The sequence below is a fragment of the Chiloscyllium punctatum genome, chromosome 37 (assembly GCF_047496795.1).
Source record: "Chiloscyllium punctatum isolate Juve2018m chromosome 37, sChiPun1.3, whole genome shotgun sequence".
In the NCBI taxonomy this organism is placed as follows: Eukaryota; Metazoa; Chordata; class Chondrichthyes; order Orectolobiformes; family Hemiscylliidae; genus Chiloscyllium; species Chiloscyllium punctatum.
In genome coordinates this window covers 1,725,520-1,746,134 of record NC_092775.1, presented here as the reverse complement: position 1 = coordinate 1,746,134, position 20,615 = coordinate 1,725,520, and the positions used below count along the sequence as shown (strand labels likewise).

General features: G+C 44.2%; 2 protein-coding genes across 4 annotated transcripts in view; one reads left to right on the top strand and one right to left on the bottom strand.

Annotated features, from left to right (window-relative positions):
* Window positions 1-20,615, bottom strand: part of ergic3 (ERGIC and golgi 3) — a 53,043-nt gene that overhangs the window by 7,573 nt on the left and 24,855 nt on the right. Inside the window, exons 8-10 of the mRNA XM_072556092.1 lie at window positions 14,716-14,747; window positions 13,535-13,631; window positions 1,436-1,500 (exon numbers count right to left, since the gene is read on the bottom strand). Of these exons, the coding sequence (XP_072412193.1) occupies window positions 1,436-1,500; window positions 13,535-13,631; window positions 14,716-14,747 (194 nt within the window). The remainder of the gene's footprint in view (window positions 1-1,435; window positions 1,501-13,534; window positions 13,632-14,715; window positions 14,748-20,615) is intronic.
* On the top strand, window positions 6,189-13,038 carry romo1 (reactive oxygen species modulator 1). Of its 3 annotated transcripts, none has more exons than XM_072556096.1 (3): window positions 6,189-6,290; window positions 10,594-10,724; window positions 11,816-13,038. In XM_072556096.1, the coding sequence occupies exons 2-3, from the start codon at window positions 10,594-10,596 to the stop codon at window positions 11,922-11,924; spliced, it is 240 nt and encodes a 79-aa protein (XP_072412197.1). In that variant the 5' UTR covers window positions 6,189-6,290; the 3' UTR covers window positions 11,925-13,038. The 3 variants fall into 3 exon arrangements, with proteins under 3 accessions (XP_072412197.1, XP_072412196.1, XP_072412198.1); XM_072556095.1 differs by having other exon boundaries at window positions 6,203-6,306; XM_072556097.1 differs by lacking the exon at window positions 6,189-6,290 and adding an exon at window positions 7,366-7,386.

Genomic DNA, 20,615 nt, shown 5'->3' with positions numbered 1-20,615 from the left:
GAACCTTTTCTGAACTGCCTCCAATGAAGTGATTACTTTCCTTATATAAGGGCACCAGAACTGCTCACAGTACTCTAGCTGTGGTCCCCCCCAGCAGCTTGTACAGTTGCAGTAAGGCTTCCCTGCTCTTATACTCCCAACCCCCTTGAAATAAGGAGTAACATTTCATTAGCCTTCCTAAATACCTGCTGCACCCTGTGGCCTTTCATGTTTTATGCTCAAATTCCCCCAAATCCCTTAGTGTTACAGCTTTCTGCAGTTTCTCTCCATTTAAATAATATTCTGTTCTTTGTTCTCCCTTCCAAAATGAACTTCACATTTTTCCACATTATACTCCATTTGTTGATTTTTTTGCCCATTTACTTCTCCAACCAATAGTTCTTATCCCTCTCACAAACTGTCTTTCCACCTGTTTTGTGTCATCTGCAAATTCATTAAATTCATCCAAGTCATTAAATTTTACAGATCCCTATGGAACCCCAATGGTAAAGGTTGCCAAATTGATAAAGAGCCCCATATCCCCTAATGCGGTTTCCTGCCGATGAGCCAAATCTCTATCCACGTCAATATACTATCTCCATATGGGCTCTTATCTTATGACTTAATCTCTTGTAAGATACCTCATCATGTGCCTTCTGAAAGTCCAATACAACACATCTACTGGTTCCCCTGTATCCAGTCTGGTTGATAAACTTTAATAAATTAGTTAGGCATGATGTCTCCTTCATGAGGCCATGCTGGATTATGATTTTCCAAATGTTTTGCTATTATTTCTTAAAAATTGATTCCAATGCTTTTCTAACAAAATATGTTAGGCTTTACACTTATCAGCTGATAGTTACCTGTTATTTGCTTCCTTCTCTAACCAGAGGGTCAGTACTGAGGGAGTACCGCGCTGTCAGAGGGTCAGTGCAGAGGAAGTACTGTGCTGTCAGAGGGTCAGTGCAGAGGGAGCACCACACTGTCAGAGGGTCAGCGCAGAGGGAGCATCATACTGTCGGAGGGTCAGCGCAGAGGGAGCATCATACTGTCGGAGGGTCAGTACTGAGGGAGTACCGCACTGTCAGAGGGTCAGTACTGATGGAGCACCACGCTGTCAGAGGGTCAGTACAGAGGGAGTACCATACTGTCAGGAGGGTCAGTTGCAGAGGGAGTACCATACTGTCAGGAGGGTCAGTTGCAGAGGGAGTACCATACTGTCAGGAGGGTCAGTTGCAGAGGGAGCACCGCATTGTTGGAGGGTTGATGCAGAGAGAGTACTGCACTGTTGGAGGGTCAGTCCTGAGGGAGTACTGCCCTGTTGGAGGATTAGTGCTGAGGGAGGGGCACTGTCAGAGGGTCAGTTTTGAAAGAATGCTGTGGATTTTGGATTAGATATTAATTTGACGCCCCATCTGATATAAAGTATAGAATGAGAGAAGAAGCAGGAACTCACCTCACCATCCAACTTCACATAAATTGTTGGGACAATTTTCACAAAGTACTGGAACATCATGGAAGCTAAAAAAAGGAGCAAAATTAAATGTTGTTTTACAATCAGCAACTTACTCTTCTGATCCTAGGGCAGACCAAAAGAAAATTCAACAAATAATTGTCACATAAATTTCTTACAAACTGTTTCCTTAAATGTTTGTGTCATCCTGGACACGAGAGTAGAGCGGAATGTCACTGAATTCCATGAGAAAGGGAAAACTGGGAATACTGTCTAGGCAATTCCTGACTGCTCACACGACAGTAACATCTGAAAGGTCACAGTAACTGGCACTGACCTTAACATACTCACATTGCAGCAACTGATATCAGAGAATTCAGTGAAAAGTGAAAAACATGAAAACTGAAAATTGATTGTCAACGTTTCACATCAAAAGTCAGGAATCTAATGTTGCCACATTCATACTCAGGTTCACAACAAATTGTATTTAACGGCATCTTTAACAAAGCAATGGTGTCAAGATGATTCAAATTCTGGTGGGGACAGGAGAAGCACAGCAGTTCGGGAAGCATCCGAAGAATAGGAGAATTGACGTTTGACTAGATTAGGTTAGATTCCTTACAGTTTGGAAATAGGCCCTTCAGCCCAACAAGTCCACACCGACCCTCTGAAGAGTAACCCACCTAGACCCATTTCCCTATCCTATATGTACCCCTGACTAACATGCAGGGCAATTTAGCATGACCAATTCACCTGACCCCCACATCTTTGGACTGTGGGAGGAAAACTGGAGCACCCGGAGGAAACCCACGCAGACACGGGGAGAATGTGCAAACTCCACACAGACAGTTGCCTGAGGCGGGAATCAAACCCAGGTCCCTGGCCCTGTGAGGCAACAGTGCTAACCACTGAGGCACCGTGCCACCTCCTGATGAAGGGCATTTGCTCGAAACATGGATTCTCCAGCTCCTCGGATGCTGCCTGACCTGCTGTGTTTTTCCAGCAACACACTCTTGACTCTGATCTCCAGCATCTGCAGTCCTCACTGTCTCTGGTGGGGATAGGTTGTTGCTGTAATGTAGCAGAGGGTTGAGTGGAAAATGACATTGGTCAACTCCAAGAGAAATTAATTAACTGGCGGAGAGCTGACTTCAATGGAGCAAGCACAGAGCTGGAATGGAGAGACAGGAATCAGTGGTTGGCAGGAAAGACAGTGGCTAACAATGGGCTACCTTGAATGAGGAGACTGTTCAGCACAGTCAAAAGGGATAGGTTGGTCAAACAATTTAAGATTTCTTATGGTGAAGGAGGAGACTGAAATAAAGAAAAAGAAGAAAAGGTGTGTTTCTGACAGGTACCTAGTAGTAAATAAAATTGAGAACCAAAAGGAAACAGAAGGTTCAGAAGACAGGTGAGAAAGCAAATAAAAGCAAAAAGGAATTATGAAAAAAAAACCTGGAAGTGAGCATAAAAAGAATCCCAAAGTTTTCTGTAAGCACATTAACAGTAAAAGGACAGCAAATGGAGAGGTAGGCACTAAAACTGGGACTTGGACATGGAGGAAAAAGGCATAACTGAGGTGTTAAATGAATACTTTGCATCGATCTTTACCCATGAAGCAGATGCTGCCCGGTCATGGTGACAGTGGCAATATTTCAGTCACAAAAAGGGTTTAAAATGAATTAGGAGGTACTGGAGAAGCTCTCAGATCTCAACTGGAGTGTTGACACACTTTAGGAATTAGGTGAATGCATTGGAGACAGTGCAGAAGAGATTTATGGAAATAGTCCTAAGCATGGGACAGGCGGAGATGGATACTGCAGATTAGGGTCAAGATTAGAATGGTGCTGGAGAAGCACAGCAGGTCAGGCAGCATCCGAGGAGCAGGAACATTAATGTTTCGGGCAAAAGCCCTTCATCAGGAATGAGAGAAGCATTCCTGATGAAGGGCTTTTGCCCGAAACATTGATTTTCCTGATCTTGGATGCTGCCTGACTTGCTGTGCTTTTCCAGCACCATTCTAATCTTGACTCCAAACATGGGACATTTCAGACAGTGGGACAGAATAGAGGTTGGGATTGTACTCCTTGAAGAGAATAAGGTCAAGGGGACATTTGACAAAAGATTGCAATATCATGATGGGTCTACACAGAAAGAACAATGCTCTCTCTGTCACAGAATTGGTGGGGACAGGTCTGTCACTGTATAAAACTGGGGTACTAGTGGGGACAGGTCTGTTGCTGTCTGACACTGGGGCACAGGTCGTCACTGTATAACACTGGGGTACAGTACTGGTGGGGACAGGTGTGTCCCTGTATAACACTAGGGTACAGTACAGGTGGGGACAGGTGTGTCCCTGTATACCACTGGTGTACAATACTGGTGGGGACAGTCCCTGTGTAACACTGGGGTACAGTACTGGTGGGGACAGGTCTGTCACTGTATAACACTGGTGAGGACAGGCGTGTCCCTGTATAACACTGGTGTACAGTACTGGTGGGGACAGGTGTGTCCCTGTATAACACTGGGGTACAGTACTGGTGGGGACAGGTGTGTCCCTGTATAACACTGGGGTACAGTACTGGTGGGGACAGGCATGTCCCTGTATAACACTGGTGTACAATACTGGTGGGGACAGTCCCTGTATAACACTGGGGTACAGTACTGGTGGAGACAGGTGTGTCCCTGTATAACACTGGGGTACAGTACTGGTGAGGACAGGCGTGTCCCTGTATAACACTGGTGTACAATACTGGTGGGGACAGTCCCTGTATAACACTGGGGTACAGTACTGGTGGAGACAGGTGTGTCACTGTATAACACTGAGGTACAGTACTGGTGAGGACAGGTGTATCCCTTTATAACACTGGGGTACAGTACTGGTGGGGACAGGTGTGTCCCTGTATAACACTGGTGAGGACAGGCGTGTCCCTGTATAACACTGGGGTACAGTACTGGATGGGACAGGTGTGGCTCTGTATAACACTGGGGTACAATACTGGTGGGGACAGGTCTGTCACGGTATAACACTGGGGTACAGTACTGGTGGGGACAGGTGTGTCCCTGTATAACACTGGGGTACAGTACTGGTGGGGACAGATGTGTCCCTGTATAACACTGGGGTACAGTACTGGTGAGGACAGGTGTGTCCCTGTATAACACTGGGGTACAGTACTGGTGGGGACAGGTGTGTCCCTGTATAACACTGGGGTACAGTACTGGTGGGGACGGGTGTGTCCCTGTATAACACTGGGGTACAGTACTGGTGGGGACAGGTGTGTCCCTGTATAACACTGGGGTACAGTACTGGTGGGGACAGGTGTGTCCCTGTATAACACTGGTGTGCAGTACTGGTAGGGACAGGGGTGTCCCTGTATAACACTGGTGAGGACAGGCGTGTCCCTGTATAACACTGGTGTACAATACTGGTGGGGACAGGTCTGTTACTGTATAACACTGGGGTACAGTACTGGTGGGGACAGGTGTGTCCCTGTATAACACTGGGGTACCGTACTGGTGGGAACATGTCTGTCACTGTATAACACTGGGGTACAGAATTGGTGGGGGACAGGTCTGTCAATGTATAACACTCGGGTACAGTACTGGTGGGGGATGGGTCTCTCACTGTATTACACTGGGGTACAGTACAGGTGGGGACAGGTCTGTCACTGTATAACAATGGGGTACAGTACTGGTGGGGGAAGGGGCTGTCAATGTATAACACTGGGGTACAGTACTGGTGGGGGACAGGTCTGTCACTGTATAACAATGGGGTACAGTACTGGTGGGGGACAGGTCTGTCACTGTAACACTGGGGTACAGTACAGGTGGGAGACAGGTCTATCACTGTATAACACTTGGGTACGGTACTGGTAAAGACAGGTCTGTCACTGCGTAACACTGGGGTACACTATTGGTGAGGACAGGTGTGTCCCTGTATAACACTGGGATACAGTACTGGTGAGGACAGGTCTGTCCCTGTATAACACTCGGGTACAGTACTGGTGAGGACAGGTCTGTCCCTGTATAACACTGGGGTACAGTACTGGTGAGGACAGGTGTGTCCCTGTATAACACTGGGGTACAGTACTGGTGGGGACAGGTGTGTCCCTGTATAACACTGGGGTACAGTACTAGTGGGGACAGGTGTGTCACTGTATAACACTGGGGTACAGTACTGGTGGGGACAGGTGTGTCCCTGTATAACACTGGGGTACAGTACTGGTGGGGACAGGTCTGTCCCTGTATAACACTGGGGTACAGTACTGGTGGGGACAGGTGTGTCCCTGTATAACACTGGGGTACAGTACCGGTGAGGACAGGTGTGTCCCTGTATAACACTGGGGTACAGTACCGGTGGGGACAGGTGTGTCCCTGTATAACACTGGGGTACAGTACCGGTGGGGACAGGTGTGTCCCTGTATAACACGGGTACAGTACCGGTGGGGACAGGTGTGTCCCTGTATAACAGTGTTGATGGTTGGAGAGGCATTGAACTAATTTGGTGATGAATGTTCGGTCGTTTTGCCTCAGTGTGCTGGTTATGTTTATATGAAGCATGTCCATTTGTTGCAGTATTTCTTGTTCCTGACTGTGAAGGCTGTTGGTGTTTGCTCAGTAATGGAATGACTGCACTGTGCCAGCACACACACATATACACCCATAAACACACTCACATACACAACAGCATGGCTCACAGCACTGGGGCTGGAGCTGCTTCATCAACTCTGACCTTTCACCGGGTCACCTGACGTCACGCAGGAGGCGGGGCATCCACTGCTCTTAACGCACATCCGGCCACTGCACAGACGCCATTTCCGGTGTGATGATTATCTGAGGCTGTGAGACTGACTTTACGGTGAGCGGGGCCGCAGGTGGGTCTGGGCCGGGGGGACACGGGGAGTCCCTGCTCGGGGTCCGGGGGGGGGACACGGGGAGTCCCTGCTCGGGGTCCGGGGGGGGGGACACGGGGAGTCCCTGCTCGGGGGGGGGGACACGGGGAGTCCCTGCTCGGGGGGGGGGACACGGGGAGTCCCTGCTCGGGGTCCGGGGGGGTGCACGGGGAGTCCCTGCTCGGGGTCCGGGGGGGGGGGGGGGGGGACACGGGGAGTCCCTGCTCGGGGTCCGGGGGGGGGGACACGGGGAGTCCCTGCTCGGGGTACGTTTATTGGAATGAGGTGGCTTTGTCCAGATTATCTTCGGGGCCTGTGGTAATCACTTCCCTGTAGCTGCCCATCTCTGGGGTATCCTCTGCTGTTAAAGCTTCACTCACAAAGAAGGAATCTTCCACCCAGTCCATTAGGCTCCCGACCTCATCACAATTTGTCCAAATTTTGTTTTTAAAAAGCTGAATTCCAGAGGCAACTTAAGTGACTGACCTTGACAACAAGGCTACATGTGACCAAGTATGGCATTAAACTGTGGTCAATGGGAATTGGGTGATAAACTCATGGGTGAGAGTCATAGCAAGAAGAAAGGAAGGTGACTATAGTAGGAGGCCTGCTGTCTCTGCCCTAGGATATCACATGGAAGTTCTTCAGGTTTACCCCTCTGGAACAAGTGGGATTTGAACCTGGGACTTCTGGCCCTCAGATACAGACACTATCACTACCACCAGATCCCTGGTTCCTCAGGATGGTGTCTCAGGCCCAGTTATCTTCAGCAGCTTTATCCGAAGGTCAGAAGTGGGCATGTTTACTGATGACTACATAATATTCAGCACAATTCATGATTCTTCAGGTACTGAAGCGGTCCATGTTCAACTACTACAAGATTATCACATTTGGAGTTGATAATTGGGAAGTAACATTCACACCAGACAATGACCATCTTCAACAAGATAATCTAACTATCACCCCTTTATGTTCAACGGCATTTCCATCAACATCCTCAGACGTTAATAACGACCAGAAACTGAACCAGATCAGCTGTACAAATATTGGCTGCAAGAGCAGGTCAGAGGCTAGGAATTCTGGCAAATAACTCATGTCCCAAACACCTACCATCATCTATCTGCAAGACACGAGTTAGAAGTGCGATGTAAAACTTACCACTTGCCTGGATGAATGCCACTCCAACAACACTGAAGAAGCTTGATACCACTCAGGACAAAGTGGCCCACTCAATTGGCATCCCATCCACCACCTTCAACAATCACACCCTTCACCACCAACGCACACTGGCAGCAGTGTACGTCTAGAAGATGCAGTGTTATAGCTCATCTGGCTTCTTAGCATCTGCCAAACCCATGATCTCACCCATCCAGGGCAAGGGCAGCAGATAAGTGGGGGCACCAGCAGTTCCAAGATCCACTCCATTTGGGACTTGAAAATATATTGCTGTTCCTTCAATGTTGCCATGTTGAAATTTTGCAAATCCCACCTTCAGTGCACTGTGGGTGTACCTATAACTCGAGAACTGCAACTGTTCAAGTAGGCAGCTTATTGCCACCTTTTCCAAGGCAATTCAGATTGATAATGAATGCTGGCCCAACCCAGCCACACGTGTAAGACCGTAAGACACGGAAGCAGAAATTAGGCCAATTGGCCCATCATATCTGCTCTGCCATTCTCCCACCTTCTCCCTGTAACCTTTGGATCCCCTTACCAATCAACAACCTATCGATCTCAGCCTTAAATATATTCAATGACCTGGTCTTCTGTGGCAATGATTTCCAAAGATAGACCACTCTGGCTGAAGATGATTCTCCTCATCTCTGTTCTATAGGGTCTTCCCTTTACTCTAAAGCTGTTCCCTCGGGTGCCTGCTAATGGAAACATTTTCCCAACACCCACTTTGTCCAGGCTTTTCAGTGTTCTATAATTTTCAATTAGATTCCTTCTAACCTCCATCGACCACAGAGTGAGTCCTTAAATATTCCTCATACGTTAAGCCTTTCATTCCTGGGATCATTCCTGTGATCCTCCTCTGGATGCACTCCAGGGCTAGTACATTAGATTAGATTAGATTCCCTACAGTGTGGAAACAGGCCCTTCGGCCCAACTAGTCCACACCAACCCTCCGAAGAGCAACCCACCCAGACCCATTCCTCCTAACTAATACACCTAACTCTACAGGTAATTTAGCATAAACAATTCACCTAACCCCCACATCTTTGGACTTTGGGAGGAAACCAGAGAAAACCCACGCAGACACTGGGAGAATGCACAAACTCCACACAGACAGTGGGCCAAGGCTGGAATTGAACTCTGGTCCACTGGCACTGTGAGGCAGCAGTGAGGTCAGTCTGATCTGACCCTTGCACAACACCACTCATCACTGGCTGCCATCCTGAGGAGGACCCTTGTATCATCGCTGTCCACCTTCTGTCAGACAGCCAAGCTTCTATCCATTGCTAGCATCTGGCTTCTAACACCATGGGCCCTTACCTTACTCAGTAGCCTCCTATGGGGCACCTTGTCAAAGGCTTTCTTGAAGTCCAGGTAGATAACATCCATTGGCTCTCCTTGATCTCACCTACTCATTACCTCCTCAAAGAATTCGAACAGCTTTGTCAGGCATAACCTCCCCTTGATGAAACCATGCTGACTTTGTCCTATTTTACCATGCACTTCCATTTATTCAGAAACCTCAGCCTTCACAATGAACTCCAAAATCTTACCAATGACCAAAGTTTTGCCTCTCTTTTGCTCTTTAAATATCCAAAGAAACTCTTGCAATCTTTTAAATTACCAACTAGCTTACCCTCATATTCTTCTCCCTCCTTACTACTTTGTTAGTTGTCCCCTGTTGGTCTTTGTAAACTTCCCAATCCCTTGGTTTCCCACTGCCCTCTGCCACATTGTGCTTTCTCTTTTGCTTTTATGCTGTTCCTGACTTTCCTTGTTGTCTCATCCTCCCTGTACTGTGCTGCTTTTTGTTTGAGATGAATCTGTCTCTCAAATTACTCCCAGAAACTCCTGCCATTGCTATTACGTTGTCTTTCCTGCTATGCTCCTCTCCCAGTCAATTCTACCCAGCTCCTTCCTCTTGCCTCTGTAGATGCCCTTATTCAACTGTAATACTGTTACCTCTGATTCCACCTTCTCACTCGCAAATTGCAGAGTAAATTCAATGATATTATGATCACTGCCTCCAAAGGGTTCCTTCACCTTATACTCCCTTATCAAGTCTGCCTCATTGCATAACACTAAATTCAGAATTGCCTGTTCCCTAGTGGGTTCCACCACAAGCTGCTCCAAAAAGCCAACTCATAGACATTCCACAAATTCTTTTTCTTGCGATCCACTACATGTATGAATTTAAGTGTTTCATGTTTACTATTCCAGAGGTTAGTTTTCAATTAGAGGATTTTATTGATCAAATTTGTGCCATTGAGAGATTTTTAAATCCCCGGGTCACCAGAAATTTAACCTCTGGATCACTAATAGTTACATTCCCATTAACATCTCCATATTTGTGGAAATGAGTTGGAGGGATATGAGACCTGTTTGCTATCTACTGTAGGTTAACAAAGATCATTTGATATCAGTCCAAAATTCTCGATATTATGCTTGATATTAGGTCTTAAAAACAGTCATCAAAATAAAGGTGGCTGAATAAACTAGAATCAAACTAATAACTGAAATTGCGACCAAAAAGGAGAATCTCCTAAATAGTTACTTATTTGCCCTAGTTGGGGAACTGTTAGATATCAGAAAAGGCCAACCAAAGTAAGAGTTGTGGACAACGAATTGCAAGAAACCTGTGTCAGTTCCAGACCCAATTTTGTTAAATCTGGAATTAGTGTCTGTGGCTGAATGAGGTTAAGGGGTGGCCTTAGAGGTTTATAAAATCATGACGAGCATACATAAGACAAATAGCAAGGGGGAGTTCAAAACTAGGGGGCATATTTTTAAGGTGAGGAGAGAAAGTTTTAAAAAGGACAGAGTGGAGTGAATTGCCAGGGGAAGTGGTGGATGCAAGTACAGTTACATTTAAAATACATTTGGATAAGTACGCGAATAGGAAAGTTTAGTGGGATGTGGGCCAAGTACAGACAAGTGGAACTAGTTTAGTTTAGGAACATGGTCAGTGTGGACTAGTTGGACTGAAGGGTCTGTTTTGTGCTATATGACTCTATAACATAGGGCATTGGGGGAAAGAAGCGTGGGTTACTAATGAGTCATGGTGTTCTCTAATCACTGCCTTTCTCTCTCTAGATGCCAGTCACTGTGGGACCGTATGGGCAGTCACAGCCCAGCTGCTTTGACAGGGTTAAAATGGGCTTCATGATGGGCTGTGCAGTTGGCATGGCAGCTGGTGCACTTTTTGGCAGTTTCTCATGCCTCCGGTTAGTATAATCACTTCAGTGTTCCACCTTTGCTAAAAGGAAACACAAATATAATCGGATGTGTTTCCCAAATGTCAAAGATGAGCCAATATAGATGCTCCCATGATATCTGTCAGTATGCACCTGCACAGGCACTATGACCAGCTCAGATAGATCTATGAGAATCTGGACAATATTACTGAATATAGCAAGTTTTTGAGAACTGTAAAGGCACCATCCTGGTTATTTGCTGCTGAGAGATATCACAGTTGGAATGAAATACTAATCAAGCAAAGCTTTCTAAACCACTGATTGTTAATACATTCATGATAAACATTCTATCATGTGAGTTCAAAACGTATTCAACAAAGCCTTAAGTAGGGATCAGTAATTGTGTTTGTATAAGTGGTCACAAATTTTTAGTATTATTAAGCCTCTGATTTTATCCAGGACAGGTATAATCCACTGCTGTTATCTGTGAAAGGCTAACTTGAGGTAGATTTACCATAGTAAGTGGTAAAGCAGACTCAATGGGACTCCAGCTCCAATTTATCATTTCATGTGAAGATCCTGTTATAACCACGTTCTTTTCAGTATGGAGTCACCCTTAGTTTCATGTCATATTGAAAGGAAAGACCACTAATACAGTATTAGAGGGTCCAGCTAAACTGAAGTCTACAATCTCGCTGATCAGAAAGAACCAAACTTAAGTTTGTCAACATTTGCATAGCAAAATAATGGAGCCAATGTCTTGCTTGCAGCTAGCGACTGAGTTTGACCTACAGTCAGTTCTTCTATAATACGATGATTGTGTCGTGCAACTCTGCTTTATACAAAAATTGCAGGATAGAAACAGCGACTGAAGTGTTGGCTATGTAATCGTGTTACAGTCAACACGTTTTAAAGGTTTGCACTTTAGAAACAGTGTCCCCAGTTTATCAATCATGTTACATTAAGTTTGCGTTAATGAAACCTGCTTTATTACAGAATGAGCTGTATATTGTTTGAATAGCTGAGCCTCATTGAATTAGAAAATGAGAGATCAAGAATTTTGATTTTACTATCCATTTAGCAACTACAACAATGTAACTGTCCCACTATTTGATTTCCAGGTTGGGGCTGAGAGGCAGAGAGCTGCTGGGTGGTGTCGGTAAGACCATGATGCAGAGCGGAGGCACCTTTGGAACCTTCATGGCAATTGGAATGGGAATCAGATGTTAACAAAATTATTTTTCTTCCTTTCTGCTGAAATTTCAAATATTGCAGATAATGTTTCAACTGGCTCTGCCCCCTGATTACAAGCTGTATAATAATGGAAATTAAAGTGTATGATTTACTGTTGCTTCAAAGTTTTGAAAATGGACTGAGGTATTTCTCCAGCAGTAGATGAACTTCTAAAAAGGTTGCTAACAGTAGCACAAGTGGGTGACAAATAGCACAAACAGGAGCAGAGGTCAATAGCAAAATACAAATAAAATATATCTGGTAGGGGAAGCTTTTGCTGCATGATATTTGATGAAGATAGAACAGACTTTAGGAGAACATTAAAAAAAAAGTATAAATGCTGGGGAACTCAAGTCAGTCCTGCGGCATCTGCAGAGACAGAAACATAGTCTCGCAGTTATGACTCTGGTTCTGATGGTGCCAGACCTCTTGAGTTCTTCCAGCATCCACACATCATTTCGTTTCTTATATGTTTCCATCCACTTTGGGCAGTCTGCCACCATCCTCCTAAAATAAAAATGTGTGAAGCAGTGCATTTTAATGGGAACGTTAGAGGCAGGCCAAAATAAATGGCACAATTTTAAAGGGGCTGCATGGACAGAAATCTTTGGATCTGGGAGGAAAAGTTGAGAATACTGTTTTAACAATGAATCAAATCTTTGGCTTTATAAAAGAAAAACAGAACAAAAGCAGGGGAGTTATGATGATGCTTTAAAAAACCGTGCTTCGGCCATATCTGATTCAACGCATTCAACTCTGTGCAACATCAAAACCTCTGTGTGCACATGGGGGAAATTTACAGCTGGGTTACTGTCTTTGGAACAAGGATGATGATGATAATAATAGTGTTTTACAACAAAGGAGTTTGATCAAGTAACTAAGAAACCTTGCATCAATAGGAAGGTTGATAACCAAACTGAGTTGTGATCTAAAATATGCTGCTTGACACAACAGTGAAAACAGATTCAGCGGCAACATTCAAAAAGGAATATGGGGAACTGGTACTGGCTTAAAGTGTTTCTCTGCCGTATGATGCTCAGGAAATTGGACTTGTACCAGTTCCACTTATGTTTTAATAACCTATTAAATATTGATTCTATGTTGCACCCAAGCTCTGTTGTGTTTGTAGTGTTTTTGGCCTCAGAACCAGTAATTTACAATAAGCAGCTGTCAGAGGTAAAGAACTTGCAACATCCAACAGAAAAATTATTCTAACTTCACTTTTATGTTGGGGCAGTTAATCAAGTGAGTATGGACTGAGATGAGAAAGAATTGGCTAATTATGTGTTTCAGACCATTCTTAGTGGGTATGGGGCCATCCACAGTTGTTTATTCAGTGTAAGACATGATAACTGCTTTAGTGATTCAGTGGGAAACACATCTACTGATGATTTGTTCCTGGTGAAGGAATCAGCAACTTCCGAGTCGAGTGGGGTAACAATACCCAATTAAAATAATACTATCTAACCTTCACTAAACTGAATTGTCAATTATATAATAAGGTATGTTACACCATAAGTTTTGTCACTGGAGACAAGAGTCTTAAACTTGCAAATGATATTCTTTCAACTCTACCTTGTGTTTCCCTGTAGGACTGTCCCACTTACCTTGTTGTGCTGTGATATTACTTCCATCCAGCGGATTCACAATTCCTGGATAATCACTCCCAAAGGAGAGGTGTCTGATATAGTGAGTCATGTTTATCTGAAGGGGAAGAGAAGTAGAACATGTTGCTCGAAAAATGTATTGCACAACAGGATGCCTTTCTAGATATGTCCCAGTGAACAGTCCCATAAACCTGTATAGAGACTGGATGATCCATGTAATCACTCCAACTGTGGACTTGACTTTAGGTGCTTAGGCCCTCAGCTCTGGAATTCTCCCTCAAACCTACCACTTCAGCTTTTTTGGAATCCTGCTTAATAACACGTGGTTTGGTATCAATTCTGTTCAACAAACACCTCCTGTGAAGCATCTTGGAATGTTTCGTGGTACTGAGATGCAAGTTGCTGTTCAAGGATATTGAGTAAATTCCAGTATTGAACCAATGTTATAAAGGTGTAAAGTTAATCACAAGCAGCGATTCTTCATTCCAGATCATCAGCTGTATACTCAGAATTTGGAAAGAACTCTCAAAAGCCAAATCATAGAATCCTTACAGTGTGAAAACAGGCCATTTGACCCAGAGTTCACACTGATCCTCCAAAGAGCATCCCAACCAGACCCATCCCCCTACCCTATCATTGTAAACTTGCATTTCCCATGGCTAATCCCCTTGGCCAGCACATCTTTGGACTGTGGGAGGAATGTGCAAACTCCATACAGACAGTTGCCTGAGGGGGATCAAACCTGAGTTCCAGGTGCTGTGAGGCAGCAGTGCTAACCACTGAGCCACTGTGTCGCCCTTTACAGGATGGTATTGAGTTTGAGACATTGGGTAAAAACCGAGAGCTTGATTTATGAGGGACTCCACCATTCCAAAAACTAACCTGATGACAATCCCAGACCATCTGCACCTTGACTTCATTTCCTCATTTTTGATCCAAAGTGGATGATCTCTCACTTTCCCATGTTTAAAACTCATCTGTGTCCCTTTGCAATTTTCTGCTTCCATCTGTGCTACTTGTAGAGACAGTATAAACCTTTTTAAATGTTTTTAATTTCATCACATAGCAAAACAAAATATTGTACTTGTCTAATGAGTTGAGATTTAATGTTCAAGGTGAAACATAAATCAGTATTGAATAGGTTAATAAAAAGCATTACATGAGATTGCAGCAATACCTACATTGTCCAATCCAAAGGTTTGCAGGTCATGAACTGATTGAAAAAGGGGAGAAAAAAAATTAGAAACAATATTTAACAACATGACTTTTTAAAAACAATTTACTGTAGGAACATTGCATAGTGGTTCTCTTATTAAACTACTAAATCAACAGCTTGGAGTTCAGATTCCACTATGGGAGCTGGGGACTTTAAATTCAGTTAATTGAATAAATACGGAATAGAAATATAGTGTAAATAATGGTGACCACATCGCAACAGTTCTATTTCAGCAAATCCTTTCACGGATAGAAATCTGATGTCCTTACCAGATAGGGTCTACATATGATGCCAGACCCACAGAAACATGACCGTTAATTGCCTCTGTCATTCAGTTGTACCCAAACTACTATTACAATCGAGAAGAATGAAGTTAACAATGACACAACACCAAGTTATAGTCCAACAGATTTACTAGGAAGTACGAGCTTTTGAAGTGTCATCAGGTAGCTGTGGAGCAGAATCATAAGGCAGAGAATTTACAGCAAAAAATCACAGTGTCATGCAAATGAAACAGTATATTAAACAAATTTAGACTGTTTTAAATCTTTCATATTTTAGAATGGGTCGCGGATTTTGGTTAACCAATATGTTGAATCCCAGAACTTAACTTTTAAGTCACTTTCTTGAGATAACTTAAGGTATTATAAAAAAAAGTGTGACATTTCAGCTCAGACAATGCATTAAAAGTGTGAGGTTAGAGTCTGTGTCCCAATGTTGAGTCAGACAGGTTCTATTTCCGAAGTAGGAATTTATAAAATGTTATGTGGATTGATTGCCTGCAGATTGTATGCTTTTTGAGCAAATAAGAATGTTTCTTCAAATACAATACTGCACATACAGATTCACCCCATAGACTTTATGGGTGGGTGTGTGCATGAGAGAGAGAGAGAGAAAATACAGTGTCGTGGGTCATCTGTAGTATGACATGAATACAAGGTCTCAGTTGAGGCCATCCTCATGGGTACTGAACCTGGCTATCAGCTTTTGCTCAGCCACTCTGCATTGTTGCGTATCCCGAAGTCTATCTTGGACGATGGTCACCCAAAGATCTGAGGTCGAATGTCTCTGACCACTGAGGTGTTCCCCAACTGGGAGGGAATATCTCCATATGGTGATTGTTGCGCAGTGTCCATTCATCCATTGGCATGGCATCTGCTCGGTCTCACCAATATACATACCTCAGGGCATCCTTGCCTGCAGCGTATGAGATAGTCAACGTTGGCTGAGTCACATGAGTACCTGCCATTTTCACAGTGGATAGTGTCCCCATGTGTAATGGTGGTATCCATGTTGACACTCTGACACGTCTTGCCATGACAGGGTTGTACGATGTTGTGGTTGATGTTTTAATGAAAGCTGGGCAATTTGCTGCGAACAATGATCTATTTAAGGTTTGGTGGTTGTTTAAAGGCGAGAAGTGGAGGCGTGTGGAAGGTCTTGGCGAGATGCTCATCCTCATCGATAATGTGTTGCAGGCTGTGAAGAACATTGCATCATTTTTTTGCTCCCATATAACCCTGTCATGGCAACCACTGCAAGACGTGTCAGAATGTCGACATGCATATACTACCATTACACATGGGAACACTGCCCACCATGTATGGTGGAGGTGTTCGTGTGACTTGGCCAACGTTGTCTATTTCATACGCTGAAGGCAAGGAAGCCCTGAGGCATGGTACGTTGGCAAGATCAAATACACACTACGACAATAGATAAATGGACACTGCGCAACAATCGCCAGACAGGGCTGTTCCCTCCCAGTCAGAGAACATTTCAATGGTCCGGGACATTCGACATCAGACCTTCAGGTGACTGTCCACCAAGGTGGACTTAAGGATACACAACAATGCAGAGTGGCCGAGCAGAAGCTGATAACCACGCTCAGTACCCACGAGAATGGCCTCAACTGGGATCTTCAGGTTCATGTCACATTACAGATGACCACTACACTATACACTCTTATCACACACACTTTACACACTCACACAGACCCTCTCTTATACAGACACATAACCTCTTCCACACAAACACCCTCTCAGGCTTATACTCTGTCACAGTCATGCACACACTACCAAGCACGCACACACGCAAGCACACTCACTCTCTCACATGCATGCACACCCACATAAGTCTATGAGGTGAATGTGCATTTGCAGAAACATTCTATTTTGCTCCAAAAGAGCACAATCGGCAGTCATCAATGTAATGTTCTATATATTCCTATTTTAGAAATAGAACCAGTCTGACTCAAGATTGGGATACAGACAGACTCTAACCACACACCTTGAAGCATTGTCTGAGTTGAGGTGTCACTTTTTTTAATAAAACCTTAAATTATCTTGAGAATGTGGCATAAAAGTAGTTCTGGGATTTACAATTAATGAACCAAAACTTGCAATCCATTCCAAAAGATAAAAGGCTTAACAGCAATCTAGGTTTGTTCAAAGTATCATTCCAGCTGCATGATGCTGTAATCTTTTGCTATAAACCCTGTTCCATAGTTACCTGGTGAAGGAGCAGCACTCCGAAAGCTTGTACTTCCAAATAAACCTCACGTGTCAAATTCAGGACGACTGTCCATGGACTAATCAAACAATAGAATCAGAAAATAAGGGGATGAAATCACGTTGTCACAGTGAGGATACCATCAGTTATATGCCATGGTGTTAAATAGGATAGATTCAGAACAGATCTAACTGTTCAAACTGCACATCCATGAGACACTATAGGCAATTAGCACAACAGAAAATTGGACACACATATTCCTCACATCACCATTAAGCTGGGGAATCAACCAAGGTTCAATACAACATCCTCATTCTCAATGGGGTGTCAGCAAGCTAGTGTAAAAAGACAAGGTTATAACAATTTCAAATATTGTATCAGTTGAGATGAAAATATATCTTGATCTCTTCCTGAGCTGTACACCATCAAGTCAATTTCCACCAAATTCTATGCAATCCATATGATAGCAGGAAATGGCTAAGGGCCCTACCAATATCCCAGCTATATTTGAGGACTAGTGACCACGAATTAGCTGTGCTCCTAGTCAACCTGTTCCAGTACAGCTACAATATCTGCAACCACCAAAATGTAGAAAATTGCCCAGTTATATCATGTGTGCAAAAAGCAGGACAAATCCTATTGGCCAATTACTTCCCCATCAATCATACAGTCAGAAATGAACAGCATGGAAACAGACCCTTGGGTCCAGCTCGTCCATGCCAATCAGATATCCTAAATTAATCTCGTCCCATTTGATAGCAGTTGGCCCATATCCCTTTAAACCCTTCCTATTTATATGGCCATCCAGATGCCTTTTAAAATCTATAGTTAATTATGATCAGTAATGAAAAGGGGCTGCTGTCAGAGGAATCAAGCAGAACTTAATCAATAACAGCCCACTCAGTGATATTCAGTGGGTTTTGCTGCAAATGCTTAACTCCAGACCTCATTACAGCCTTGGTTCAATCCAAACATGGAAGAAAACACAGAATTCCAGAGGCAAGAGTGTGGCATTGAGGAATCCAGCGAAACTGAAGTCAATGAGGGAAAACCTCCCACTGGCTGAAGACAAATCCAGCACAAAGGACGATGTTGCCAAAAGCTGTTGGGTCAAAATCCTGGAACTCAACATCTAACCATATTGTGGGTATACCTAAGCCACGTCAACTGCGTAAAAAAAAATCATACCACACCAGGTTATAGTCCAACAGGTTTATTTGGAAGCACAAGCTTTCAGAGTGCTGCTCCTTCATCAGGTGGTTGTGGAGTATAAGATCCTAAGACACAGAATTTTTAGCAAAAGTTTAAAGTTTGATGTAACTGAAATTATATATTGAAAAAGATCTGGATTGTTTGTTAAGTCTCTCATCTTTTAGAATGACCATGTTGGTTTCAGTTCTTTCATATTTAAATCCCAGAACTTTTTAAAAGTTACATTCTCAAATAAACTTTAACAATACCGCAGGGATCAGTGCTGGGACCGCAGCTTTTTACAATATATATTAATGATATAGAAGATGGTATTAATAGTAACATTAGCAAAATTGCTGATGATACAAAGCGGGGTAGCAGGGTGAAATGTGAGGAGGATGTTAGGAGGTTACAGGGTGACCTGGACAGGTTAGGTGAGTGGACAGATGCATGGCAGATGCAGTTTAATGTGGATAAATGTATGGTTATCCACTTTGGTGGCAAGAACAGGAAGGCAGATTACTACCTAAATGGAATCAATTTAGGTAAAGGGGCAGGACAAAGAGATCTGGGTGTTCTTGTACACCAGTCAATGAAGGTAGTGAAGAAAGCTAATAGCATGCTGGCCTTCATAACAAGAGGGATTGAGTATAGAAGCAAAGAGGTTCTTCTGCAGCTATACAGGGCCCTGGTGAGACCGCACCTGGAATATTGCTAAGTTCTGGTCTCCAAATTTGAAGAAAGACATTCTGGCTATTGAGGGAGTGCAGCGTAGGTTCACGAGGTCAATTCCTGGAATGGCGAGACAATTTTATGTTGAAAGATTGGAGCGACTGGGCTTGTATACCCTTGAGTTTAGAAGACTGAGAGGGGATCTGATTGAGACGTATAAGATTATTAAAGGATTGGACACTTTGGAGGCAGGAAACATGTTTCCGCTGATGGGTGAGTGCCGAACCAGAGGACACAGCTTAAAAATACGGGGTAGACCATTTAGGACAGAGATGAGGAGAAACTTCTTCACCCAGAGAGTGGTGGGTGTGTGAATGCTCTGCCAGTGGAGGCCCAGTCTCTGGATTCATTTAAGAAAGAGTTGGATAGAGCTCTCAAGGATAGTGGAATCAAAGATTATGGAGATAAGGCAGGAACAGGATACTGATTGAGGATGATCAGCCATGATCATATTGAATGGTGGTGCAGGCTCGAAGGGCAGAATGGCCTACTCCTGCACCTATTGTCGATTGTCTAATAGGTGCCATGTTGGCCCAGATAATGCATTGAAGGTGTGAGGTGACCTGTGTGGGGCTGCCTGTGCCCCAATGTTCAGACTGATTCAAATCTAAAAAAGGGAATTACAGAATCTTACATGGATTCATGCAGGTTTTAAGCAAACTAACATGTAATTCTGCAAGTACAAATTCATCCCACAAGCTTTTATATAGATGTGTGTGTGTGTGTGTGTGTGTCGCAAGTAGATGTGTATGTGCAGGGGAGGTATGAGTGTCTGTGAGACAGTGTGTATATGTATATAAATGAGTGTGTGAAGGGGAATAAGTCTGTGACAGCGTATGTGTGCGCGTGAGATCGTGGGACTGTATGTGAGAGCATATGAGAGATGGTCTGTGTGTGTGTGTGTGTGTGTGTGTGTGTTTAGTGCAGTGGGGTCACCTGTAGTGTGACATGAACCCAAGGTCCCGTTGAGGCCATTCCTATGGGTACCAAACTTGGCTATCAGCTTCTGCTCAGCCACCCTGCGTTGTTTTCCATACCACCCTGTCATGGTAGACGCTGCACAACATGTCAGAACGTCGACATGGATACCACCACGACACGTGGGGACACCACCCACCACGTATGTGGCAGGTGCTCATGCAACTCAGCCAACGTTGTCTACCTTATACGCTGTAGGCAAGGATACCCTGAGGTATAGTACATTGGCAAGACCAAGCAAAGGCTATGGCAACGAATGAATGGGGACCACACAACAATCAACAGACAGGGGTGTTCCCTCCCAGTCAGAGAGCACTTCATCAGTCCGGGACATTCCACCTTGGATCTTCAGGTGACTATCCTCCGAGGCAGACTTCGGGACAGGCAGCAACGCAAAGAGGCCGAGCAGAGTCTGATAGCCAAGTTCGGTACCCATGGGGATGGCCTCAACTGGGA

Bases quoted from the DNA above. Each gene is read 5' to 3' on its own strand.
- romo1 (XM_072556096.1), top strand. From the start codon at position 10,594: ATGCCAGTCACTGTGGGACCGTATGGGCAGTCACAGCCCAGCTGCTTT. The intron at 10,725-11,815 runs GTTAGTATAATC...TTTGATTTCCAG, and splicing joins GGCAGTTTCTCATGCCTCCG to GTTGGGGCTGAGAGGCAGAG.